Source organism: Leucoraja erinacea, chromosome 35 (assembly GCF_028641065.1).
Source record: "Leucoraja erinacea ecotype New England chromosome 35, Leri_hhj_1, whole genome shotgun sequence".
Classification (NCBI taxonomy): domain Eukaryota; kingdom Metazoa; phylum Chordata; class Chondrichthyes; order Rajiformes; family Rajidae; genus Leucoraja; species Leucoraja erinaceus.
Genome location: NC_073411.1, coordinates 12,998,962 through 13,019,345, shown reverse-complemented (window position 1 = coordinate 13,019,345; position 20,384 = coordinate 12,998,962). Strand labels below are relative to the sequence as shown.

The following is a 20,384-nucleotide window of genomic DNA, read 5'->3' as shown; positions in this document are numbered from 1 at the left end:
TCATCTCCCATCCCCTCATCCCTCTGCTCACTGACCTCTCTCTCTCTCTCCCCTCCCTCTCTTTCCCCTCCCCTCCCACCCCCCTCTCCCCCTCCTCTCCGAACCCCTCCTCTCTCTCTCCCTCCCCTCCTCTCTCTCCCTCCCCTCTCTCTCCACCCCTCTTTCACTCCCTCCCACCTCACTCTCATCCCTCTCTCTCCCCTCTCTCTTTCTCTCCCCCTCTCTTCCGCGATCTCTCCTCTCAACCCCACTCTCTCTCCTCTGCCTCCCCCTCTCCCTCTCTCCCCTCTCTCCCTCCCCCCCTCTCTCCTCTCTTCCCCCTCTTTCCCCTCTCCCTCCCCTCCCCTCTCCCCTCCCCCCCCTCTCTCCCTCCCCTCCTCTCATCTCTTTGTGCTCCCTCCTCCCCCCCTCCCTCTCTCTCCCTCTCTCCCTCTCTCTCCTCTCTCTCTCTCTCTCCCTCTCTCTCTCTCTCTCCCTCTCTCCCCCTCCCCCTCTCTCTCTCTCCTCTCTCCCCCTCCCTCTCTCCCCTCTCCCCCTCTCTCCCTCTCTCCATCTCTCTCCCTCTCCCTCTCTCTCTCTCTCTCTCTCTCCTCTCTCTCCCTCTCTCTCTCTCCCTCCCTCTCTCCCCCCTCCCTTTCCCTCTCCCTCTCTCTCTCCCTCTCTCCCTCTCTCTTTCCCTCTCCCTCCCCCTCTCCCTCCCTCCCTCCCCTCCCCTCCCCCTCTCTCTCTCCTCTCTCTCTCCCTCTCCCTCTCCCTCTCCCTCTCTCCCTCCCTCTCTCCTCCCCCTCTCCCTCTCTCCCCCCCCCCCCCCCTCTCTCTCCCTCTCTCCCTTTCCTCTCCTCCCTCTCTCCCTCTCTCCCCCCACCAGTCGGGCCTTTGATGAGACAGCTGTGTGGGCTGCTTTCATGTTTTATTGCGAGGTCCCATTAATCATTGGCGGTGGGAGATTAACTGTCGCCAACCCCCCCCCCCCCCCCCCCCTCCCCCATCCCAAACTTCAATGAAGTATTAACCGCAGTACTAGTTTAGTTTAAAGTTACAGTGCGGAAACAGGCCCTTCAGCCCATTCCCGCACACTAGCCCTATCCTACACACTAGGGGCGACTTACAACTTACAGAGGGACAATTGTCCGACACATCTGACAATAGACACAAAAAGCTGGAGTAACTCAGCGGGACAGGCAGCACCTCTGTGGAGAAGGAATGGGTGCTGTTTCGGGTCGAGACCCCTCTTAAGAGTCGCCCATTCCTTCTCTCCAGAGACGCCGCCCGTCCCGCTGAGTTACTCCAGCATTTTGTGTCTACCTTCGGTGTAAACCAACATCTGCTGTTCCTTCCCTCACAACTCCTGCAAACCTGCACGTCTTTGGAATAGAAACATAGAAACATAGAAATTAGGTGCAGGATTAGGCCATTCGGCCCTTCGAGCCTGCACCGCCATTTAATATGATCATGGCTGATCATCCAACTCAGTATCCCGTACCTGCCTTTTCTCCATACCCTCTGATCCCCTTGGCCACAAGGGCCACATCTAACTCCCTCTTAAATATAGCCATGAACTGGCCTCAACTACCCTCTGTGGCAGAGAGTTCCAGAGATTCACCACTCTCTGTGTGTGAAAAAAATGTTTTTCTCATCTCGGTCCTAAAAGATTTCCCCCTTATCCTTAAGCTGTGACCCCTTGTCCTGGACTTCCCCAACATCGGAAACAATCTTCCTGCATCTAGCCTGTCCAAGCCCTTAAGAATTTTGTAACTTTCTATAAGATCCCCTCTCAATCTCCTAAACTCTAGAGAGTATAAACCAAGTCTATCCAGTCTTCTCTTCATAAGACAGTCCTGACATCCCAGGAATCAGTCTGGTGAACCTTCTCTGCACTCCCTCTGGAATGAAGGAAGGAAACCCAGGCCGTCACGGAGCGATCGTGCAAACTCCACACAGACAGCACCCAAGGTCAGGATTGAACCCGGGAGCCTGTCGCCCGTGAGGCAGCAACTCACTGTGGCACCTCAAAGAAAAGCCCCAAGGTCCTTCCTGTAACCGAGGCAGACAGTTCCTAGTTTAGTCGGTTCATTGTTCAAGAGCCTGATGGTTTGTTGGGAAGAAGCTGTTCTTCAACCTGGAGGTCGCGGTTTTCAGGCTCGTGAATCTACCCCTCCCTGATGGTAGCAGCGAGATGAGAGCATGGCCAGGGTGGTGTGGGTCTCTGATGATGCTGGCTGCCTTTCCAGCTCCCTCCGATGGTGGGGAGATCAGTACAATAGACAATAGGTGCAGGAGTAGGCCATTCGGCCCTTCGAGCCAGCACCGCCATTCAATGTGATCATGGCTGATCATCCCCAATCAGTACCCCGTTCCTGCCTTCTCCCCATATCCCCTGACTCCGCTATTTTTAAGAGCCCTATCTAGCTCTCTCTTGAAAGCATCCAGAGAACCTGCCTCCACCCCTCTGATGCAGAGAATTCCATAGACTCACAACTCTCTGTGAGAAAAAGTGTTTCCTCGTCTCCGTTCTAAATGGCTTACCCCTTATTCTTAAAACCTGTGATGGACCTTCGATGGTGGGGGGGGGGGATGGACCTTCGATGGTGGGAGGGGTCAGTACTGTGATGGACCGGGCTGTGTACACCATTCCCTGTGGTCTCCTTCACCCCTGGGCATTTGAGTTGCTGAACCAAGCTGTGAGATGAGTCCAGTTTATTGTCCCATGTACCGAGGTACAGTGAAAAGCTTTTGTTGTGTTCTAACCAGTCAGCGGACAGTACAATCGAGCCGTCCACAATGTACAGATACAGAATAAAGTGAATGAAGTGAAACGCAGATAAAGTCCAGCAGAGTTTAAGTAAAGTTAGTCCGAGGGTCTCCAATGAGATGGATGGAGGCTCGGGACTGCTCTGAAGTTGGTGATGGCTGGGATGATTCAGTTGTGACAACCCCCCCCGTAAACTTTAATATTGTAAGCAGCCCATTGCCTTTCTTATACGTTCATTACTGATAGAAGCAGAATTAGGCCACTCGGCCCATCAAGTCTACTCCGCCATTCAATCATGGCTGATCTATCTTTCCATCCCAACTCCATTCTCCTGCCATCTCCCCATAACCCCTGAAACCCGTACTAATCAAACCTCCTCACCTTCCCTGCCTGTCATCCATCATCAGCCCTGCCTTCATCTGCCCATGTCCTGGATTCACCACCCCCCCCCCCCCCCTCAATCCCAACCACCTCCCAGCTCCGTCTGCAGATTCTGTCCCCACCACCTCCCTTCCTGTCCCCCCTCTCTGTCCCCTCTCCTCTTCCCTCTCTCTCCCGTCTCCCCCCATCCCCCCCTCCTCCTCCTCCCTTCCCCCGACCCCCCAGCCCCACCCCTACCCCCTCTCTGAGAAAATCAAAAAATGTATTCATTGTTTAAAATAACATTTACAATACAATTACAACAAGACAGAATCCACACCCTAATACATAGACAACCAAATATACTAAATAACCAACTATGTTACACCCTTGTCAAGATGTAGTCCACCCCCCGCGCTGCCCAGCCCGTCCCGGAACCGCATGTTGTCCCCTTGCCTGGCCTCATCTCCCCCCACCTGGACTTCCCATGTGCCATAACGGACCCCCCCCCCCCCCCTTCTTTCTAGTCTCATCTCTCCAACAGACTGGCCCTCGCAACGACCAGGGATAGCCTTGTGAGGTGAAGGTGCCACTTGGATTCCACTGGCATGTTCCACACTGTGCCCACCCAAGCCCATCGTAGCCCAGAGTCACGCTGGTGGGTACCACTATGCTCACATGGCCCCCCCCCCACACACATATACACTCTCGCTGGCCCCCCCACACACTTACACACACACATATAACATGCTCGCTGCCCCCCACACATCACACGTACACACACACATATACAACGCGATCGCTGCCCCCCCTCCCCCCCCATCACACCACACACATATAACACGCTCGCGCTGCCCCCCCACACACGTACACACACTACACATACATGCTCGCTGCTCCCCCCACACACATGTGCACACACACATATACTGGGACACACACACACACACACACACACATATCACGCTCGCTGCCCCCCCCCTCCCCCCACACACACACACATATAAACGCCTCGCTGCCCCCCAGCCGCCCCCCCCCCCCCCCACACACACACATATACACCCCTCCACACACACCGGATGCCCCCCCCCACCACACACACACACCATACACACACCCCGCTCCCCCCCAAGTCCACCCCCACGCCATCCCCCGCCCCACACACTATATACACACTCGCTGCCCCCCCTCCCCCCCACACACCACACCATACACAATCATCCCGTCACCCACTGTACACCCCTCCCCCCCCACACACACACATACACACACTCAGCTGCCCCCCCCCCACCCCCCCCCACCACACCACACTCTACACACTCGCACCTGCCCCCCCGTCTTCCCGGAACCCCCCCCCCCACACACACCCGTATTCCACACCGATCGCTGCCCCCCACCATCCCCACACCCACACACACACCCACACGACCCCCCCGCACACACGCTACCCCCACTCCCCCCCCACACACCTCACACTCGTCACACGCTCGCTGGCTCCCCCTCCCCCACAACACACAGATACACGCTCGCTGCCCCCCTCCCCCCCCACACAACACTATACACGCTCACTGCTCCCCCCACACCATGTACACACACACATATACACACAGCACACACACACACACACACACACACACCACATATACACGCTCGCTGCCCCCCCTCCCCCCCCACACACCACACATACCATAAACCTCGCTGCCCCCCCACTCCCCCCCCACACACACACATATATCGCACACCTCTCTATACGCTGCTCCCCCCACAACACACACACACACACATATACACGCTCGCTGCCCCCACACCCCCCCCCCCCTCCCCCACACACACACATATACACACACTCGCTGCCCCCCTCCCCCCCACACACATATACATGCTCGCTGCTCCCCCCACACAACATGTACACACACACATATACACCTCGCTGCCCCCCCCCTCCCCCCCACATACACACATATACGCTCACTGCTTCCCCCCACACACACACACACACACACACAACACATATACACCTCACTGCTCCCCCCCCACACACACACACACATATACACGCTCGCTGCCCCCCCCCCCCCCCCACACCACACATATACACGCTCACTGCCCCCCCTCCCCCACCCACTACACACATATACCGCTCGCTGCCCTCCCCCCACACACATGTACACACACACATATATACACGCTCGCTGCACACACACACACACATATATACACACACATATATATATATATATATACACACACACACACACACACACACACACACACACACACACACACACCACACACACATACACGCACACACACACGTACACACACACACACACACCCCCCCCCACCCCCCACACACCCACACATATACACACACACACACACACACACACACACACACACACACACACACACACATATATACACACACACACACACACACACACACACACATATACACACTCGCTGCCAACCCCCCCCCCACACACACACACATATACACACTCGCTGCTGCCCCCACACACACACACACACCACACACCCACACACACACACACACACACACACACACACACACACATACACACACACACACACACACACACACACATGTACACACACACACACACACATACACACACACACACACACACACACACATATACACACACACTACACACCCACACACACACACACACATATACACACTCACCCACACACACACGCACACACACACACACACGCACACACACACACACACATATACACACCTCGCTGCCCCCTCCCCCCACACCACACACACATATACACGCTCGCTGCCCTCCCACACACACATATACACGCTCGCTGCCCCCCCTCCCCCCCCTCCCCCACACACACACACATATACACACTCGCTGCTTCCCCCCACACACATGTACACACACCACACACATATACACACTCGCTGCTCCCCCCACACACATGTACACACACACATATACACGCTCGCTGCCCCCCCCCCACACACACACATATACACGCTCGCTGCCCCCCCCCCCACACACACATATACACGCTCGCTGCTCCCCCCCCCCACACACGTACACACACTTGTTTAGTTTTGTTTACTGTTATTTAGTTTATTCCGTTTATAGTTTAGTTTGCTGTACCGAGGTGTGCACGCGTGTGCACGAGCGTGTACGTGTGTGTGTATGTGTTTGTTCGCGAGTGTGTATGTGTTTGCGTGTGTGTATCCATGGGTGTGCGCGAGTGTGTACGCATGTGTATGTGTGTGCGCGCCAGTGTGTGTATGTGTACATGTGTGTGTATGAGTGTATACGTGTGAGTGTATGTGTGTGTACATGTGCGTGTACGTGTGGGTACAAGTGTGTGTGCGTGCACGAGTGTGTACATGTATGTGTGTGTACACATGTGTGTGTGTATGAGTGTGATACGTGTGAGTGAGTGTATGTGTGTGTACATGTGCGTGTATGCATGAGTACAAGTGTGTGTGCGTGTACGCGTGTGTACATGTATGTGTGTGTATGTGTGTGTACACATGTGTGTTTTCCCCCCAGAACCGTGCTATGGCGTCCCGGTTGCAGCTGAGCAAACACGTCATTGTGTGCATCTTCAGCGAGGCCGAGTTCCCGGGCATCGGGCTGCGTAACTTTGTGATGCCTCTGCGGGCCAGCAGCTTCACGTACGACGAGCTCAAGTCCATCGTGTTCGTTGTCTCGCTGCAGTTCATCGCCAAGGAGTGGGAGACCATCAGTAACTTCCCCAAAGTCTTCATTCTGCCCGTGGGTATACCCTTATCCCCACCCCCCCTCCCCCTCCCCCCTCCATCCCCCCCCCCCCCATCCCCCTCCCCCCTCCCCTCCACCTCCCCACCCCCCCTCCACCCCCCATCCGTGGCTGACCTCTGGGGCCAGCGCCAGTGACCCGTGGCCCCGATGGTTAGTGACCCGCTTGTGTCCAGCGGGCACTGACATGTCCAGTGGGCCCTGACCCATGTCCAGCGGCACTGACCCATGTCCAGCGGGCACTGACCCATGTCCAGCGGGCACTGACCCATGTCCCAGCGGCACTGACCCATGTCCAGCGGGCACTGACCCATGTCCCAGCGGCACTGACCCATGTCCAGCGGCACTGACCCATGTCCAGCGGCACTGACCCATGTCCAGCGGGCCCTGACCCATGTCCAGCGGGCACTGACCCATGTTCAGCGGCACTGACCCATGTCCAGCGGCACTGACCCCCCATGTCCAGCGGCACTGACCCATGTCCAGCGGCACTGACCCATGTTCAGCGGGCCCTGACCCATGTCCAGCGGCACTGACCCATGTCCAGCGGCACTGACCCATGTCCAGCGGCACTGACCCATGTCCAGCGGCACTGACCCATGTCCAGCGGGCACTGACCCATGTCCAGCGGCACTGACCCATGTCCAGCGGGCACTGACCCATGTCCAGCGGCACTGACCCATGTCCAGCGGCACTGACCCCATGTCCAGCGGCACTGACCCATGTCCAGCGGGCACTGACCCATGTCCAGCGGCACTGACCCATGTCCAGCGGCACTGACCCCATGTCCAGCGGGCCCTGACCCATGTCCAGCGGCACTGACCCATGTCCAGCGGCACTGACCCATGTCCAGCGGGCCCTGACCCATGTCCAGCGGCACTGACCCATGTTTCAGCGGCACTGACCCATGTCCAGCGGGCACTGACCCATGTCCAGCGGCACTGACCCATGTCCAGCGGCACTGACCCATGTCCAGCGGGCACTGACCCATGTCCAGCGGCACTGACCCATGTCCAGCGGCACTGACCCATGTTCAGCGGCACTGACCCATGTCCAGCGGGCACTGACCCATGTCCAGCGGCACTGACCCATGTCCAGCGGCACTGACCCATGTCCAGCGGGCCCTGACCCATGTCCAGCGGCACTGACCCATGTCCAGCGGCACTGACCCATGTCCAGCGGGCCCTGACCCATGTCCAGCGGCACTGACCCATGTTCAGCGGCACTGACCCATGTCCAGGGGCACTGACCCATGTCCAGCGGGCACTGACCCATGTCCAGCGGCACTGACCCATGTCCAGCGGGCCCTGACCCATGTCCCAGCGGGCCTGACCCATGTCCCAGCGGGCCCTGACCCATGTCCAGCGGCACTGACCCATTTTCAGCGGCACTGACCCATGTCCAGCGGGCACTGACCCATGTCCAGCGGCACTGACCCATGTCCAGCGGGCACTGACCCAATGTCCAGCGGCACTGACCCATGTCCAGCGGGCACTGACCCATGTCCAGCGGGCACTGACCCTGTCCATCGGGCACTGACCCATGTCCAGCGGGCCCTGACCCATGTTCAGCGGCACTGACCCCATGTCCAGCGGCACTGACCCTGTCCAGCGGGGCACTGACCCATGTCCAGCGGCACTGACCCATGTCCAGCGGCACTGACCCATGTCCAGCGGCACTGACCCATGTCCAGCGGCACTGACCCATGTCCAGCGGCACTGACCCATGTCCAGCGGCACTGACCCATGTCCAGCGGCACTGACCCATGTCCAGCGGCACTGACCCATGTCCAGCGGCACTGACCCATGTCCAGCGGGCACTGACCCATGTCCAGCGGGCCCTGACCCATGTCCAGCGGCACTGACCCATGTCCAGCGGCACTGACCCATGTCCAGCGGCACTGACCCATGTCCAGCGGCACTGACCCATGTCCAGCGGCACTGACCCATGTCCAGCGGCACTGACCCATGTCCAGCGGCACTGACCCATGTCCAGCGGCACTGACCCATGTCCAGCGGGCACTGACCCTATGTGTGGCCGGGCAGGGTTCACCGCTGTGCCGCGCTGACCTGAAGGCGGCGAGCATCGGTTCCTGTGACATGACGGTGGTCATCTCCTCCAACCGCACCAACTTCCCGGAGAAGAGTCTACAGGACAAGGAGTGCATCCTGGCAACGCTCAACCTCAACGCCATGCTCTTCGAAGAGAGCAGCACCATTAACCCACTCCCCACCAGGACAAAAGGTACGCGGAGACCGGCCCACACCCCAACACCCCCCCCACCTCAAACCCAACCCCACCCCCACCCTCTCCCTCAAACCCAACCCCCACCCCACCCCCACCCCACCCCCACCCCCCACCCCCACCCCCCAACCCTAACCCCCCCCCCCACCCCCAACCCCCACCCCCACCCCCACCCCACCCACCACCCCCCCCCCCCCCAAACCCCCTCCCCCCCCCCCCCCCACCCCCACCCCCCCACCCCCCCCCCACACACCCCACCCCCACCCCCACCCCCCCCCCCCACCCCACCCCCACCCCCCACCCCCCCCCCCCCCCAAACCCCACCCCCAACCCCCACCCCCCCACCCACCCCCACCCCCCCCCCCCCCCCCCACCCACCCCCCCCCCCACCCCCCACCCCCCCACCCCCACCCCCACCCCCACCCCACCCCCCCACCCCACCCCCCACCCACCCCCACCCCCACCCCCACCCCACCCAACCCCCCCCACCCCCAACACAGCCCCCCCTCCCCCCCCCCCCACCCCCCCCCCCCCCTACACCCACCAACGTCCCCCCCCCCCCCCCCCCCCCCCCCCCCCCCCCCCCCCCCCCCCCCCCCCCCCCCCCCCCCCCCCCCCCCCCCCCACCCCCCACCCCCCCCCCCCCACCCCCACCCCACCCCCCCCCCACACCCCAAACCCCACCCCCACACCCACCCCCACCCCCACCCCCACCCCACCCCCAACCCCACCCCCACCCCCCACCCCAGCCCAACCCCCGCCCAACCCCCACCCCCACCCCCACCCCCAGCCCCACACGAGCCCACACACCACGCCGCACCCCCACCCCACCCCCACCCCAGCACACCCAACGACACACCTCCCAACCCCCACTGCTTTTGACTGACGCTGCCGTTTGTCTTGCAGATGACCCGGTCTCCATGTTGGACGACAACAAGCAATACTACAGGGTCCCGATCATCACCTCGCTGGGTAAGGAACGCCTTCACTCAATGTGAAAGATACATGAATGAATGAATGAATGATGAATGAATGAATGCATGAATGAATGAATGAATGAATGAATGAATCTCTTTATTGTCATTGCACATGGTACAACAAAATTTAAAAGTCAATCCCACGGTGCGATTCACAAGAGTAATTTTAAATATATAAGAAAAGGTAAAAATATATACATATATTAAAAAAATTACAGATAAATAACAATAGCAGCTGAGGTAGAACCATTCAGTTGAATGTGAGTGCTATTTCTTATTTTGCATTGTTAAGTTCACGTATGGCTATGGGGTAGAAGCTGTCTCTGAGTCTGTTTGTGCCAGTTTTGAAAGACCTGTACCGTCTGCCAGAGGGCAGCAGGTGGAACAGGTTGTGTCCAGGGTGGGAAGGGTCCTTTAGGATGTTGGCTGCCCTGCCAAGGCAGCGAGAGCTGAAGATGTCCTTCAGGGAGGGCAGTGGGCAGCCAGTGATTTTTTGTGATACATCTTCTAGATGCGCTGGGACACATCCTCCGTGATGTGACCTGGGGGTCATCGGGTGTTTGTGGTCCCACAACATCAGACACCCTCGCCCAGGCGACCCAGCCCGGGTTGATCAGGCCCCGACTTGTGTCCCAGCAGCAACCGCCCACGGATCAGCCATCTTAGTAACCACTCTGCAGGGGTTGGGAGACTCTAGTGCCTGGAGGGACTGCACTCTGTGGGATGAGTCCTGGCCGTCTCACCAGGTTCAAGGCCTGTGCCTGCGTGCCCTGCACCCCTTTCTCCTTCTCCAAGCATTTCATTCTCGCCTGATGGATTTTTAGGCCACGGTGGTTCACACACGTACACACACACTTGTTTAGTTTTGTTTATTGTTATTTAGTTTATTTCGCTGTAACGAGGTGTGCGCACATGTGCACGATCGTGTACGTGTGTGTGTGTGTGTACGTGTTTGTTCGCGAGTGTGTATGCATGTGTACGTGTGCGTATGCATGTGTGTGCGCGCCAGTGTGTACGCATGTGTACGTGTGTGCGCGCCAGTGTGTGTATGTGTACGTGTGTGCATTAAGATTCAGATTCAATTTTAATTGTCATTGTCAGTGTACAGTACAGAGACAACGAAATGCATTTAGCATCTCCCTGGAAGAGCGACATAGCACATGATTTGAATAAATAATAATAAGTGTCCGGGGGGGGGTGGTGATTGGCAGTCAACGAGGTGTATGCATGTGTACGTGTGTGCGCGCCAGTGTGTGTATGTGTACGTGTGTGTGTATGCATGTGTGTGCGCGAGTGTGTACGCATGTGCACGTGTGTGCGCGCCAGTGTGTGTATGTGTACGTGTGTGTATGCATGTGAGTGCGCGAGTGTGTACGTGTGTGCGCGCCAGTGTGTGTATGTGTACGTGTGTGCACATGTGTGTGCGCGAGTGTGTACGCATGTGTACATGTGTGCACGCCAGTGTGTGTATGTGTACGTGTGTGCACATGTGTGTGTGTATGTGTACGTGAGTGTGTATGTGTAGTGTTCATGTGAGCTTGTATGTCACGCTATGATTGAATGACGGAGTAGACTCGATGGGCCGAATGGCCTGATTCTACTCCTATCCTTATGCCTGTCCCTCCCTCCTCTCACTCCCCAACCCTTTGTCTTTCACTGTAGTTCACCAGTCTAACGTGTATTACCTGGATCAAGAGGACCGTGACGATCCCGACACAGACCTGTACCTCACACAACCCTATGCCAGTGGGTCTGTGTTTGCCTTCAGCATCTTGAATGCTCTCATGTGTACAGTGAGTTGCTCCATGCCCCTCAGCACGGCGGGTATGTCCTCACTGATCAACCTCACGTGGCAACAAGGGCCGCACGGTGGCGCAGCAGTACAGGCCATAATTGATAGGAGCAGAATTAGGCCATTCGGCCCATCATGTCTACTCCACCATTCTATCATCTTGAGCATTCGATCTATCTCTCCCTCCTAACCCCATTCTCCTGCCTTCTCCCCATAACCCCTGACACCCGTACTAATCAAGAATCTATCTATCTCTGCCTTAAATATATCCATTGACTTGGTCTCCACAGCCGTCTGTAGCAAAGAATCCCACAGATTCACCACCCTCCGACTGAAGAAATTCCTCCTCATCTCCTTCCTAAAAGAACATTCTTTAATTCTGAGGCTGTGAGCTCTAGTCCTAGACTCTCCCACTAGTGGAAACATCCTCTCCACATCCACTCTGTCCAAGCCTTTCATTATTCTGTATGTTTTAATGAGGTGCCCCCTCATCCTTCTAAACTCCAGCGAGTACAGGCCCAGTGCCGGAAAATGCTCATCTTTGGTTAACCCACTCATTCCTGGGATCGTTCTTGAGAACCTCCTCTGGACCCTCTCCAGGGCGAGCACATCCATCCTCAGATATGGTGCCTTGCAGCGCCAGAGACCCAGGATCGATCCTGACTACAGGTGCTGCCTGCACAGAGTTTGCACGTTCTCCCCGTGACCTATATGGGTTTCCTCCCACACTACAAAGACATACTGGTTTGCAGGTTAATTGGCTTGGCATAATTGTGAATTGTTCCTATTGTGTGTAGGATAGTGTTAATGTGTGGGGATCGCTGGTCGGCACAGACTCGGTGGGCCGAAGGGCCTGTTTCCGTGCTGTATCTCTAAAGAAAACTAAACTAACCTCAAGATGCTGGTTTAAATCGAAGGTAGACACAAATTGCTGGAGTAACTCAGCAGCATCTGGTGTCACCCATTCCTTCTCTCCAGTGATGCTGCCGGTCCCGCTGAGTTACTCCAGCGTTTTGTGTCTATCTTTGGTTTAAACCAGCGTCTGCAGTTCATTCCTACACATCAAGCACCTTGTGGTGTGTGTTTAGGAATGGCCTGAGGTCCTTGTGTTGTACAGTGATCTGAACCCTTGTCATGCTGCAGTTCCACAGGTCGAGCTGCTGCCTCACAGCACCAGAGACCCGGGTTCGATCCTGGCCACGGGTACTGTCTGTGTGGAGTTTGCACGTTCTCCCCGTGACCATGTGGGTTTCCTCTGGCTGTGCTTGTAGGTTAATTGTCCCTCTGTAAATTGCCCCAAATGTGTTGGGAGTGGATGGGAAAATGGGATTACATAGAACTAGTGTGAACAGATAGTCAGCAAGGACTCGGTGGGCTGAAGGGCCTGTTTTCGTGCTGTATCTCTGATCTAAACTAAACTCTGCTGGGTGGCTGGATGAGGGAGAGCTCAGGCCGATGTCTGTGACCCAATGTTTAGTTGAGAGAGTTTAGTTCAGAGATACACCGTGGACACAGGCCCTTCAGCCCATCGAGTCCGCACCGACTCATCTATCGCCCGCTCGCACTAGTTCCATGTTTTCCCACTTTCTCGTCCACTCCCGACACACAGTAGAGACAATTTGCAGAGGGCTTTGGGATGTGAGGGGTGAAACCGGAGCTCCAGGAGGAATCCCACACGGTCACAGGGAAGAACGTGCAAACTCCTCACAGACAGCGCCCGGGGTTAGGATGGCGCTGTGTGGATATGTGATGACAATGTGCGGTGCCCAGTCCCACCCTCTCCCCTCTCCCCAGACCTACTTCAACGACAACATCCTGATGCTGGTCCGGACGCTGGTGACGGGCGGCGCCACGCCGGGCTTGGACGAACAGCTGGCGGACGAGGATGCGCTGAGGGGCAGCGTCCACGCCCAGGATAACGTCCACCAACGCAACCGCTGCAAGCTGGCCCGCATCACCTTGTGTGACCAGCGCTTCAACCAATTCGCCGTGGGTCACTGCACGGGGGCACGAGTGGGGGGGAGGGGGGGGGGATGGGGAAGGGGGGAGGCGGGGAGTGGTGGTGGGGGAGGGGGGGGAGGGGAGGGAAGGGGTTATGGGGGGAGGGGCAGAGAGGGACGGAGTGGGGGATGGTGGGGGATGAAGGAGGGTGTGTGTTGGGGGGGAAGGGTGGTGGGGGAGGGGGGGGAGGGGAGGGAAGGGGTTATGGGGCAGAGAGGACGGAGTGTGGGTGGTGGGGGGTGAAGGAGGGTGTGTGTTGGGGGGGGAGGGTGGGTGGGGGGGGGGGGGAGGGGAGGGAAGGGGTTATGGGGAGGGGAGGGGCAGAGGGGGGGGGAAGGGGAGGGTGTGTGTGTGTGGGGTTTGTGATGGGGGAGTCTGGGGCAGTGGGTGTGGGGCAGTACGTTACGCGGTGCTGGGGGTGGGGTGGGGGGGGGAGACAGATGCCAAGAAGGTCTCTCTGCTCTGACAGCCTCTCTGTTTCTGCAGAAAGGTGGCAAGTATGGAGACCTGTTTTCCAAGGCCCTGCAAGATTACGGTATACTCTGCTTTGGGATATTCCGTCTGCAGGATCCCGCTAAACAGTCCAAGAAGCGGTGAGTTGATGGTCGTCTCCGCGCCCCCGTATCCAGCTGTGGCCCAGCATCAACCACAACAACCTCAGCCAAAGGCCACTCGTCCCCTCCAGCCCGTTCCACAGCCCGATCAACCCCTTTCCCTCTCAACTCTTTTCTCCCCATCTCAGGTACATTAGATTCAGATTCAGATTCAGATTCAGATTCAATTTTAAACGAACAGCTTAAAATGGCCTCCTCCTGCACCTATTACAAGTGTATAACAGTATTGTGTACTGTTTTGGTCTCCTAATTTGAGGGAGGACATCCTTGTGATTGAGGCAGTGCAGCGTAGGTTCACGAGATTGATCCCTGGGATGGCGGGACTGTCATATGAGGAAAGATTGAAAAGACTAGGCTTGTATTCACTGGAGTTTAGAAGGATGAGGAGGATTCTTATAGAAACATATAAAATTATATAAGGACTGGACAAACTAGATGCAGGAACAATGTTCCCAATGTTGGGTGAGTCCAGAACCAGGGGCCACACAGTCTTAGAATAAAGGGGAGGCCATTTAAGACTGAGGTGAGAAAAAGCTTTTTCACCCAGAGAGTTGTGAATTTGTGGAATTCCCTGCCACAGAGGGCAGTGGAGGCCAAGTCACTGGATGGATTTAAGAGAGAGTTAGATAGAGATCTAGGGGCTAGTGGAGTCAAGGGATATGGGGAGAAGGCAGGCACGGGTTATTGATTGGGGCCGATCAGCCATGATCACAATGAATGGCGGTACTGGCTCAAAGGGCCGAATGGCCTCCTCCTGCACCTATTTTCTATGTTTCTATGTAAGTGTATAACAGAAGTTTAGTTTAGTTGTGGGACCAGAGGAGGTTTACAAGAATGATCCCAGGTATGAGTGGGTTAACATATGATGAGCGTTTGCCGGTACTGGGCCTGTGCTCGCTGGAGTTTAGAAGAATGAGGGGGGACCTCATTGAAACTTATAGAATAGTGAAAGGTTTGGATGGAGTGGATGTGGAGAGGATGTTTCCACTAGTGGGAGAGTCTAGGACTAGAGGGCACAGCCTCAGAATTACAGGACGTTCCTTTAGGAAGGAGATGAGGAGGAATATCTTTAGTCAGAGGGTGGTGAATCTGTGGAATTCTTTGCCACAGGAGGTAGTGGAGGCCAAGTCAATGGATATTTTTAGATACAGTGCAGATATTGATAATTCTTGATTAGTATGGGTGTCAGGGGTTATGGGGAGAAGGCAGGAGAATGGGGGTTAGGAGGGAGAGATAGATCAGTCATGTTTGAATGGCAGAGTAGACGTGATGGGCCGAATGGCCTAGTTCTACTATCTCTTACGACCTTATGAAGAGTAGACTGAGACAGTATACAAAGTGGCCAGTTTGGGGCCATTTTCATGTGGCAGGTATTGTAAGAGCAGGGATCTTGATCTGACCATGAAGGTCTGTTGTCCTGGCGGCATTGCAGGGTCGGCCGGGCCAAGCGTGGCCGTGGTGTTCTCTGCCGCTGCTCCACCGCTATAGGCCGCGTGCAGTTCACGTGCTTGTTCTGTAGGAGCGGCGCCAATGGAGCCCCAGGCTGCTGTAGGGCCTCCAGCAGTGTCTGATCTAATTGAGGCCCAGGCTGCTGAGGGGCCTCTAGCAGTGTCCAATCTAATCTAGGCCCAGGCTGCTGTAGGGCCTCCAGCAGTGTCTGATCTAATCGAGGCCCAGGCTGCTGCAGGGCCTCCAGCGGTGTCTGATCTAATCGAGGCCCAGGCTGCTGAAGGGCCTCCAGCAGTGTCTGATGTAATCTAGGCCCAGGCTGCTGTAGGGCCTTCAGCAGTGTCCGATCTAATCTAGGCCCAGGCTGATGCAGGGCCTCCAGCAGTATCTGATCTAATCTAGGCCCAGGCTGCTGTGGGGCCTCCAGCAGTATCTGATCTAATCTAGTCCCAGGCTCCAGGGCCTGCAGCAGTGTTTGATCTAATCTAGGCCCAGGTTGCTGTGGGGCCTCCAGCAGTGTCTGATCTAATCTAGGCCCAGGCTGCTGTGGGGCCTTCAGCAGTGTCTAATCTAACCGAGGCCCAGGCTCATACAGGGCCTCCAGCAGTGTTTGATGTAATCTAGGCCCAGGCTCATACAGGGCCTCCAGCAGTGTCTGATCTAATCTAGGCCCAGGCTCATGCAGGGCCTCCAGCAGTGTCTGATCTAATCGAGGCCCAGGCTGCTGCAGGGCCTCCAGCAGTGTCTGATCTAATCGAGGCCCAGACTGCTGAAGGGCCTCCAGCAGTGTCTGATCTAATCTAGGCCCAGGCTGCTGCAGGGCCTCCAGCAGTATCTGATCTAATCTAGGCCCAGGCTCATACAGGGCCTGCAGCAGTGTTTGATCTAATCTAGGCCCAGGTTGCTGTGGGGCCTCCAGCAGTGTCTGATCTAACCGAGGCCCAGGCTGTTGCAGGGCCTCCAGCAGTGTCTGGTCTAATCTAGGCCCAGGCTGCTGTGGGGCCTCCAGCAGTGTCTAATCTAACCGAGGCCCAGGCTCATGCAGGGCCTCCAGCAGTGTCTGATCTAACCGAGGCCCAGGCTGTTGCAGGGCCTCCAGCAGTGTCTGGTCTAATCTAGGCCCAGGTTTAACATAGGATCCTGTCTGTTGCACTGAACTCTTTGCCATCTGCTTTAGGTTTGTCATTACGAATCCCCCCTCTTCCTTTGAGCTGAACGAGATGGACTTTATCATGTGCACGGTGCCCTTCTTCGACACGGAGACCATGGCCACCAACCCTTACTGCCCGATGAACTACTCCTCCAAGTTCATCCCTCTGCAGGCCGTGGCCAGGCACTCCTCCACCTTCATAAAGCCGGTCCGGTTAGACGGGAACATGTACACCCTCGACCACGCAGACCAAGCTCACCTGAAAGTGGAGAAGGACAGGGAGGTGTTTGAGAAGGCCAGTACTGCTGAGTCCGAGGAGGCCAAGCTGAAGAAGTCGCTGGAGCAATACCGTGAGCGGCTGAAGTCAGTCGGCCCGCACAGCGGCTCCAAAGATCGGACCAAGCCCACCACCCTGATAGCTGCCGTTCACACCTACATCGACGAGCTCAAAGGCAAGGTGGAGCCCTCTCCCGTCAAACCCAAGGAAGTGGAGGTTCAAGTCATATTTAGTGACGAATTTGAAGAGCTCTCCAGGATGGAATCCACTGACGAACCTAGCCTAACCACCACTAGCCTAACCACCACACCTGCAACAGCTGCAAAATATGGAATCGTAACACCTGGACCAGCTGCAACATCTGGAGCTACAACTCCTGCAACAGCTGGAAGTAGAGCTGCAACACCTGTAACTGCAACACCTAGAAAACCTGGAACTACACCTCCTGGAACAGCTGGAACTAGACCTACAACACCTGTAACAGCTGGAATGACAACACTTGGAACATCTGTAAAACCTGGAACTACAACTCCTGAAACAGCTGGAACTAGACCTACAACACCTGTAACAGCTGGAATGACAACACTTGGAACATCTGTAAAACCTGGAACTACAATTCCTGGAACAGCTGGAACTAGACCTACAACACCTGTAACAGCTGAAACTGCAACACCTGGAACAGCTGTAAAACCCGGAACTACAACTCCTGGAACTAGAGCTACAACACCTGTAACAGCTGAAACTGCAACACCTGGAACAGCTGTAAAACCTGGAGTGACAGCATCTGGCACAGCTGGAAAACCTGAAGCGACACCACCTGGAACAGGTGGAGCTACAACATCTGGAACAGCTGGAACTGCAACACATGGAGCAGATGTAAAAGCTGGAACTACTACACCTGGAACAGGTATTAAACCTGTAACCACAACACCTGGAACAGATGTTAAACCTGTCACAACAACACCTGGAACAGGTATTAACCCTATAATTACAACACCTGGAACAGATGTTAAACCTGTAATTACAACACCTGGAACAGATGTTAAACCTGTAATTACAACACCTGGAACAGTTGTTAAACCTGTAATTACAACACCTGGAACAGGTATTAACCCTATAATTACAACACCTGGAACAGATGTTAAACCTGTAACAACAACACCTGGAACAGATGTTAAACCTGTAATTACAACACCTGGAGCAGATGTTAAACCTGTAATTACAACACCTGGAACAGATGTTAAACCTGTAATTACAACACCTGGAACAGATGTTAAACCTGTCACAACAACACCTGGAACAGATGTTAAACCTGTAATTACAACACCTGGAACAGATGTTAAACCTGTAACCACAACACCTGGAGCAGATGTAAAACCTGGAGCTGCAACACCTGGAACAGCTGGAGCTGTAACACCTGGAACATCGGTAGAACCTGGAGCCACAACATCGGAGGATAAAGTTGAGAGCAAGGCAGTGGAACCAGATGCCAAACCTGATGGCTCAAAATGATTCCGTCCTCTATAGATCGGCAATAGTTTGGGCCGAGTTATATTATAACCAATCTGTATTCCCCGTATAACTTATCAATAAAATGCCACCTTTAAGCCTGCAGTTTAACTGTTTCGATCACCTCTGCCACGTGTCCACGAGTTACTGAGGTGCTGAAGGGAGACATCCTATTGGCTGTGAGTAGCTGCCAACATTGGGACTGACTCAGAAGGGTCTGAAGAAGGTTCTCGACCCGAAACGTCACACATAGAAAATTACAAAATAGGTGCAGGAGTAGGCCATTCAGCCCTTCGAGCCTGCACCGCCATTCAATATGATCATGGCTGATCATCCAACTCAGTATCCTGTACCTGCATTCTCTCCATACTCCCTGATCCTTCTAGCCATAAGGGCCAATTCTAACTCCCTCTTAAATATAGCCAATGAACTGTGGCCTCAACTACCTTCTGTGGCAGAGAATTCCACAGATTCACCACTCTCTGTGTGAATTTTTTTCTTCTCATCTCAGTCCTAAAAGACTTCCCCCTTATCCTTAAACTGTGACCCCTTGTTCTAGACTTCCGCAACATCGGGAACAATCTTCCTGCATCTAGCCTGTCCAACCCCTTAAGAATTTTGTAAGTTTCTATAAGATCCCCCCGCAATCTTCTAAATTCTAGCGAGTACAAGCCGAGTCTATCCAGTCTTTCTTCATATGAATGTGTGAGTGTGTGTGTGTGTATATGTGTTAGTGAATCAGTGTGTGAGTGTGTGTCAGAGCATGTGTGCCTGTGTGTGTCAGTAAGACAGTATGTGTGTGTCTGTCTATGAGTATGTGTGTCGGTCAGTGCGTGAGTGTGTGTGTCAGAGTGTGTGTGTGTGTCAGTGTGTGTGTGTGTGTCAGTGTGTGTGTGTCAGAGAGTGTGTGTGTGTGTGTGTGTCAGTGTGTGTATGTCAGTGTGTGTGTCAGTGTGTCAGTGTGTATGTGTCAGTGTGTGTGTGTGTGTCAGTGTGTGTGTGTGTGTGTGTGTCAGTGTGTGTGTCAGTGTGTGTGTGTGTGTCAGAGTGTGTGTGTGTCAGTGCGCATGTGTCTCTCCTGGAGAAGGTGCCTGACGTGCTGGAGAGGACTTGATGGGCCGAATGTCCTAATTCTGCCTCTATCAACTGGCCCAGAGTAGGTGAGGCCCACGGCAGGTGAGCAGTGATGGAGTGATGGGCTAGGCTGGAGGGGCTGAGTGGCCTGCTGTTGCTACTTGCCCATCCTGTGTCTTGTTCCATGCAGGAATGCCGCCAGTGTTGCCCGCCCGGAACTCCACCGGCTCTCCCCACTCCTCCCTCTCTTTTAAAAAAGAAATCAAAATAGATTTGATGCAAGTAATTAAATATATACAACGCAGCAACTGTGCAGAAAATTCTTCCGACATTTTCGGAGGCTGCATTCAATACAGTCAATTGAAGATAGACACAAAGTGCTGGAGTAACTCAGCGGGAC

The 20,384-nt window shown here is 55.4% G+C and overlaps 1 protein-coding gene across 1 annotated transcript in view; it reads left to right on the top strand.

Moving 5' to 3' along the window:
- LOC129713289 (calcium-activated potassium channel subunit alpha-1-like) overlaps positions 1–19,597 on the top strand; it is a 42,695-nt gene extending 23,098 nt beyond the window's left edge. Inside the window, 7 exon segments of the mRNA XM_055662240.1 lie at positions 6,558–6,894; positions 8,943–9,141; positions 10,048–10,113; positions 11,781–11,911; positions 13,705–13,899; positions 14,398–14,504; positions 17,152–19,597. Of these exon segments, the coding sequence (XP_055518215.1) occupies positions 6,558–6,894; positions 8,943–9,141; positions 10,048–10,113; positions 11,781–11,911; positions 13,705–13,899; positions 14,398–14,504; positions 17,152–18,913 (2,797 nt within the window). The 3' untranslated portion in view covers positions 18,914–19,597.
- The last annotated feature ends 787 nt before the right edge of the window (positions 19,598–20,384 follow it).